We start from the raw sequence: 8067 nt of genomic DNA on the forward strand, positions 1-8067 counted from the left end.
CATCAATCTCTATCCTCAATATGATGGCTGTTTAACACAATACATAGTGACACTTTGAAGAGTTGTTTTCACAGTATGGCTTGTGTTTATCTTGCCCCTCTCTAAAGTAAGGTGTCATAATATTGTCAAAACACTGAGTTGACATATACTTAAGCCTGTTGTGATATACAACATATCGCATTACTCTATGACTGGTTATGACACACAAAGTGTCAAAACCTGTCTAACAACGCCACCCATTCCATTACACATTTTTTCGTAAATATTATGGCCATGTTTTATAACATTTCCTGAAATTAGTCACTTTATTATTTTATTAGCTCACACTGATGGCAGATGTGTAAAGCCCACCGATGCTCTGTTACTGCTGACAGCCGGGGCATATTTTATAAATTCAGTAATTCCACCCATTACCATCATGTAAGACAGATAGGCATATTACACATCATGACATTAGGTTGGTCATCAGTCACCAGCACTAATGAGGATCCTATCCATTTAGGGGCCTTAATTTAAAACAGATTTGGAGATTATGGAGAGCAAAATCAATACTAATATTTCTGGTATGTACAGATAAGCCTGGTTGAAATGATAGGGTCTATTTAAATCTCATAACTGCGGTCTGTACTAGAACTGACCACCGCACCACATGAACTTAAAGTTAGAAGTACATAAACGTGAAGTCAGAGAAAGTCCATGATAGTTAACAAGCAAGAGGTGGGAACCCACTTTAAAACAAGCGACTTGTTTGCGAATCATGAAACCAATCACATAGCTTAGCAGTGCTCATGGTTAAAGCTGGCCACTGTGTATCAGTTCTCCTACTTGGGATTTCAGGCTAATTATTTCAACTTTGTATGATGATGTCCAGGACATTGCAGATTAAGACCCCCATCAAAATATGTTGCTGGATGTCAAATGTATATTTATGTTTAGTAGGTTCTCCTTTATCCACTGCCTAGACAGCAGCTACATACTCCAGTATTCAAACATAAAACAAAACAAACAAACAAAACATGAAAATATACATAGTACTATAATACTATAGTAATACTATAATATGCCAACAAACTACAATAAAATAGATTTATTTCTTAAAGTGTGGCCATTGTCAGCGGTTTAGACATTAATGGCTGTGTGTTGAGTTATTTTGAGGGGACAGCAAATTCACACTGTTATACAAGCTGTACACTCACTACTTTACATTGTAGCTAAGTATCATTTCTTCAGTGTTGTCACATGATAAGATAAAATCAAATATTTGCAAAAATGTGAGGTGTGTACTCACTTTTGTGAGATACTGTATACCACTAATTGATTCAAGCCACACCTTACCACACCCACCTAATGTTCCTCAAAAAAAAGGTTTGACAGAAATGATTCATTCAGGCAAATGCTTTTTGAACACATCAAATGTGCTGCATTCAGGTGGTTTTTACATTCTGGAATGTTTCAAGAAGGGACAGGGTTAGTTTGTGGGTTGGGGAATAGTGTCAGCATCCTCTGCTGTATGTGCCTTAGCAACTTAGCAACAATATGCTTTGTTTTCCTCCCTGAAGACCCAAAATTACAAGTGTCATGTTAGATTATTTTTTTATTCAAAGATTACTTCCTAATAGGCAAGTCATTTCCTTTCCATTATCCAGAGAAATATGGAAGGTCACGTGTATCACAAAAATAAAATAAAAAATATTCTCTAGTGGTTTACCACAGACTTCCTTATCAGAATTCCTAAGAGGTTGGAGCCTTTGTTATGTCAGCAGTGCTGAACAAATTCCCAGAATCCCTGTAGTCTCAGGGCTGGGGATGGCCCATTAGAATTGAAAGGGTTTGCTCTGAAATTCTCTTCATATAATGGATAGATGAAATCTAAGAGGAATAGAGAGCTTTGGATTCTATGAAATTGTTTTTCTTCTATCCTGTGTCATACATTCTATGTGTTCTCCGTCCTCATTAGAAGAGTCTCTGGCTGAGGAGAATGTCACAGACAAGAAAAAAACAGGTCAGATGAATAATGGATGAAATTCGGTCCACTTGTCTTTACTGTTCTTCACAGTAATAGGAACACTTGCAAAATGCAAGTAACAAATCCTTAATATGTTCAATCTATTTATATTGTATATTGCAGGCCAGAAAGTCTTGCAGTGTGTCTTAATGGCCGGAAAGAATACCTACTACCCTATGCAACCTTTCACCCCTGGCATAACCCCTGTGTCGATGAGCCCAGCCATGCGGTCAATGATGATGCAGCAGGCACAGCAGCAGACACAGCAGCAGAAGGCCAGAGCGGCAGGGCAATAGAACAGTTCCACACCTCAACGATGCCTCAGCTACTCCATCTGCACTGCAGTCTTCACCAGCAGGTGGCACTGTTTGTTTTTACTGCTGTGCCACTGGCTTAATTGAAAACGCAGGACAATCAGGGGCTGAAGTGTACGGAAGAATGGTCAGTACAGTACCAGTAAGGTTCCTATGACCGGTTGAGCTCCCCGAAACCCCTTTCCATCACCAGCTTTGCTGCTTTTGTTATCGCTCAGCATCAAGTCCTTTGTCATGTATGTCTTTCAGCAAATGTATTTGTCATGAACACGAGTGTAGGTTTTGTCTATATTACCTTCAGCAGTGAATTTATCACTTATGTAAATTTCAACTAAATGCAGTGTATATATGCATAGAAATTGTAATTTAGCTTCAATCCAGTGTATATAATGTACATGTTGATATTACATCTTGCGGTTTACATTTGTTGAATGGTTACTTGGCATTCATCTTTTGCATCACAACATTCATCCCTTTTGTGATTACAGAACATGTATGCACATAACATTTTGGGTCATGCATTATCCACGGCATTGTAATGTTTCACTTCACCACATGTTTTGATTGTTTTGTGAAAACTGTTGCTTGTTTTGGTGCGAAACATATCCATCTCTATGCTTTGGAGAGAGTGCCATGCACTGCAGTTATTGCTCTCTTTATCTTATCTGTACATTGAAATCCTAAGCCATATATTGACATTCACATCAAACCCTGAAAAAGCACAAAAAAACTAAGAAATAACTGATAAAGATTTGTATTTGCCTAAAATGTATTTGTATACAAAAATATATGTATTTATATATATATATATATATATATACATATATATATATATATATATATGTATGTGTATGTATTATATTCTTAAAAATACATATATATATATATATGTATTTTAAGATTCCTATCTGTCATTAGCTAATAAAAAAATTGTAATCAACGTAGTCCCCTTGCCAAAGACGGCAAGGCAATGTCACATACAATAACCCTGTCACATACTTGTCAGATGTAATTTGATCTGGTTCACAGGCATTGTAAGACTTACTGTCATCTGGCCAGATCTACGCCTACAGTAAATATATGTGACTGTCAAACACTCCCTTATCACGTCCTACGCTGTTTGCAATGTCTTCCGTTGTTTGATGTGTTGCTTCAATGTGACTGCTTTGGCTTGCATCTTGCTGCTCGGCGTGTTGGTAAAGAATTGTGGGAAGATGAATACACCACCATTCGTGGGAGCTCCCGTTATTATCCTTGATAACCTCTCTGACTCTTTCACACTGTCTCTCTTAGACTGTGTGTACCGACATTACAACCGTAGAGGATGTCATGTCACTGACCATCCTCACATTTATGACCAACGACGACTCTCGTGAGATGGCGTTATGATGTCGTCCTGCGAGCTATAGGCATGGATGATATTGTTGCCATCGTATTCCTTTCACGGCACTTGCTGCCGTGTGCAGCCACCTACTATGGGATTCTGTCCAAGTAGGAGTGCCTTACTCTGATAATGGCGTTGCTGAGCTGAGCCCAGCATTTCCATTGATGTCTTACTCAACTAGACTGATGTCAGGAGTCCAGGTTTCAAGACCATGTGAAAGAAACTGCTGGACCTGAGGTCAGATATCCTTGGTATAGTAGAAGTGAGAATATACACATGCAGATACCGTGATTGCCTGGCAGCCCATCCTGTTAAAACCTGGGAGCCCATCCTGTTAAAGCATGGAAGCGAAGGCCAAGCTACTCCATTTTGACCTATTGGAGGTTAGTTATCCATACATTTGACAGGGGTTGCATTGTCTCTTTTTGAGAGGACACATGCTTCCTCAGTCAGCAACACCAGCTTGGCAAATTATTGAGAAGTAGGCCAGGGAAAAAAAAAATTACTTTGAAGTTCCAGAGCGCCATTTCCTGTTCCACCGGGGAGATGCTGCTGTTTGCTGTGTGTTCATATTTTTTTCTGAGGATCTGACTGATGGCTCGAGGCACAGCCTCCCCACAAAGATCCACAATCCACAAAGAATCAACTTCAGCGATGACTCGAATTATATCGTTATATTCATTATAACTACGTCTTATCTTTCTATTTTTGCTTTTTTTTGGTCAGAGTAACTTGTCTACTCGTGGTGGAATGGCGTTGTTGGTTGGCTGCTCCTTCATTATGAGCTTGGTCATACCATCATACCTGCCCAGTCAAGAAAACAAGCATTGGCATTGACTAAGACAACTGTTTGGTATGAGGTATAAATACCTGATGTTTACTTCGTTTACAAACTTGCCCCTGGCGAATTTCAGTGAATTTGTTCACTTGTTGACAGTCTTGACAGAGTACAGACCTCAGATACACATGATTAATAAAAACAGATTTTGTTTTTATCATGTGAGCTGTAACAGCTGTTGAAAAAATTGATTCAGAAATTAAATTATGTTTGGGGTTGTTTTGATAATTTCCTATGTATTATGCATGAGTGTTATTTGAACAGACTGCACATTTTGCAGTTCTTTTCTCTTGATCTGTCTGTTACACTTTGGTGAGCACTGAATGACTTGTATGACTTGAACTATTAGCTTTAATCAGATCTCAGTCAGACATCAGTTGAGCTGTAACGGAAGGATATACTGTAGATAGTGTTGCTATGAGATGTGTATGCTCTGTTTACCTGCTCAAAAATATTGACATGCATGAAGGAAAACAAACTCTCAGCTGCCTTCTGTGCCAGCAACAATATAAAATATATTCCCAAAGGCTAATTATATCCAAGATGAATTGTCTATCCAAATTTGCATGCAGGTAGATTTGAGTCTTTTAGCAACTTTATCTAGCTCTGCAGTTGATCACATCTTAATGTGACAGACGTGTTAATGATACAGCTCTTTTAGTAGTTATGTTTAAACGCTCAAAACCCTTATAATAATAACACATTTCTTATTTAAAGCATTTTCAAATCTCCAGAATATTTATTGGGAAGTATGTTGTACATGGTCCATAAATGAACTGATAATACAATACTTACCGTTACCATATTACATGTTATTTTTTTTTTATAACACATTCATTTCATTTTAGAGTACATTAAGCAAAATGAGAGATACACATGGTAATATGACACCATTGTAATAAATTACGTAAATATTTGAGTGTGTGCTTCATTTTAGTATGTGGTTACAAAAAGAAAATTGTAAAAAAAATATATATAATTGTTCATTATTGGTGGCAATGAATCTTTTAATAACACAAAATTCTTCAGTACCCACACAGGAATCCATTGTCATCAGTTGTCATGTAAACCAGCAACAGGGTTATAATGTTACTATACATGAGAATAATTACCATTGATTAGGTTGAATCCTCCTACATGTCAGTCTTCCTCTGCGCAACATCAGTTTTATAGACAGGGACAAATATTGGAGGGTATAAAACAGCCGCTGTTCAAATGTTTCTGCAACAGAGGGATAATCATACTTGACATTTTTATTGCTTTTGTTGCCGCAGTTACGAGTCAGGCAGCCTTATGCGGCCTCGTAGAGGTGCTTCCATCAATATTGCTTCTGTGTTGTGTTTATGAAACCTCGCCACACAAGTGACCTTTAAGACTTCCAGGACACAGAAAATTCTCCATTCCCAGGGCTGAGAGGGAGAGTAAAAAGAAGACAGTAATAGAGCACTTGGGGTGTTTGCCTAAATATCATGCAATCTAGATACGTGCTTTTATAACATTGAGTCAATTACCCACAGACAGTATGCCAGTGAATGCCAGTACATAAATGGTACTTATCATTTTGTGTGGGTCGATTCTTTCCATTTTATCTCAAGGCACCTCCTAAGCTCAACAAGAGGAGTCAAAAATCCCAGCCCACACCAGAGTCATTCATAAAACTAATTGAATCAAATCTTGTTTAGAACAGGGCAGTGAACAAAAATAGAATCCACACTCTCTATCCATTAATTCCTCTCTTACATTGGTTTGATTCCTGCTGGAATTGTGCTTCTTTAACCCACATGTTCTAGTCCGTCACCTAAAAAAGCTACACTATTTAAAGGCTTAATTCTCCATGGATCTACAGCCGCAAAAATAAATGTAATCTGAGCAGAGCAGAGGTCTGGGGCCTGAGGTCCCTATGTAGCTTGAGTTTCATCAGCAGCGTACCATACTGACAAGTGGAGGGAAAGGGAGAAAGGGAGAGAGAGCGCACAACACAAGCTAGTTAGCTGGGCCACATCAGACGATGAGCCAGGAGAACTGGGTCAGCCAGAGAACTAAATTAGTGCAATGTGCTCCGTGCTTGGTAATGCCGCCGCTTGAAATAAATAATAGAACGGACCAACTTCTTCGTGTCTTCGGTTGGAAGCAGGAGTGGAGCTTTATGCTGTGGCATTTGTTTGAATTTCTAACAATAATTACGCAGACATAGGCCCAATGGAGAATATTCCTCCTGGCCACATAGCCAGAGCAGGTGAGTCTCATTGAGTTTGATGGTGAGTAAGGGACAAGAGGTGTGATTCATCTCTGTCTGGCCACAGCTCCCTCCACGATACCCTCCAGCGTCAACAGTCTAAACATGCAGGCAGCCTGGGCAGCCGCTCCCAGAGTCCACCTCAGGCCAGGATCAGAGCTCCATCTCCATAAGAGGCTTGTCTGGGAGTGGACCAGGGCAAAACAGGCAATATGGAAGCTGCTGGTTCCACTTGGCGGTGTGATGATGACTCTTCTATTGTCTCCGGCACCTTTCAACAGGCAGCGAAATGAGCTGCGGAACACCCAGCAACAGAACAAGGAGAGCTACAATATTATACTGAAAGTTGATGGGAGGGACCAGTGGAGTCCAGTGTAGCCGAGCCCATTCATCATTCCCACCAGTCTCTCACGGTGGACAGTCCCATGTGTCACACATCATCCCGCATCTGTTCCCTCAGTCAGTGGCCACCTCCTCTGACCGGCAGGGCCAACTAGCCAATTGGGCCGCAGATTGATGGTCATGTGGGATGGAATAACCACGGATATCTCCATGAATAATTCAGAAAGCTGCTGGGTGTGTGTTCAGCGGGGGGTTGTGGTGTGTCCTTTTCGCTCCACACACACACACACACACTGCAGCAAACCCACTGTGGCTTATACATAGTCTTTATAATGTAGGCAGGGAAGGAAAAATGATCCTGCTGTGACTGGACTAACGCTTCCCATTAGCTGTAGCTCTCTACATGGTCACCAGCTGCTTTTATTATTCTTATTTAAAATGACCTAGAGTTATTTCGGGGTCATTTTCCAACTGACCAAGTGCCCTAAATACACAACTTTTTACATCTTTCAGAGATTTTATTGTATTCATCGGTCCACGTTTAGTGAATGCGTTCTGCTACGGTATGAACATCTCCGGCCTACAGAATGCTTTGCAGGTTTACCATAAATCCCCTACATCCTACATGGATGTATTCTGTTGAGAGGAAATCCCACTTCAACAGCAGAGGTCCTGCAAACACGTGCCCATAAATAGAAGGTCCTTTTAACCTTCAGCATTATCTTACTTGTGACATCGTTTAGAACACACCTTTATTGACGTCTTGCAGCATTATCTTACTTGTGACATTGTTTAGCGCACGCCTTAATTGACGTCTTTCAGCATTATCTTACTTGGGACATTGTTTAGCACACATCTTTATTGATGTCCTTCAGCATTATCTTACCTGTGACATTGTTTAGAACACGCCTTTATTGACGTCCTTCAGCATTATCTTACTTGTGACAT

The 8067-nt window shown here is 39.9% G+C and overlaps 1 protein-coding gene across 21 annotated transcripts in view; it reads left to right on the forward strand.

Annotated features, from left to right (window-relative positions):
- The window catches only part of trdn (triadin), a 41447-nt gene extending 38350 nt beyond the window's left edge, over positions 1 to 3097 (forward strand). For 20 of the 21 annotated variants that reach the window (XM_034287912.1, XM_020056407.3, XM_034287909.1 and 17 more), the window contains 2 exons: positions 1958 to 2002; positions 2129 to 3097. In XM_034287912.1, coding sequence (XP_034143803.1) covers positions 1958 to 2002; positions 2129 to 2301 — 218 coding nt within the window. In that variant the 3' untranslated portion in view covers positions 2302 to 3097. The remainder of the gene's footprint in view (positions 1 to 1957; positions 2003 to 2128) is intronic. The other variant, XM_034287923.1, reaches the window with a different exon arrangement.
- The last annotated feature ends 4970 nt before the right edge of the window (positions 3098 to 8067 follow it).

This window comes from Esox lucius, chromosome 18, assembly GCF_011004845.1.
Source record: "Esox lucius isolate fEsoLuc1 chromosome 18, fEsoLuc1.pri, whole genome shotgun sequence".
Classification (NCBI taxonomy): domain Eukaryota; kingdom Metazoa; phylum Chordata; class Actinopteri; order Esociformes; family Esocidae; genus Esox; species Esox lucius.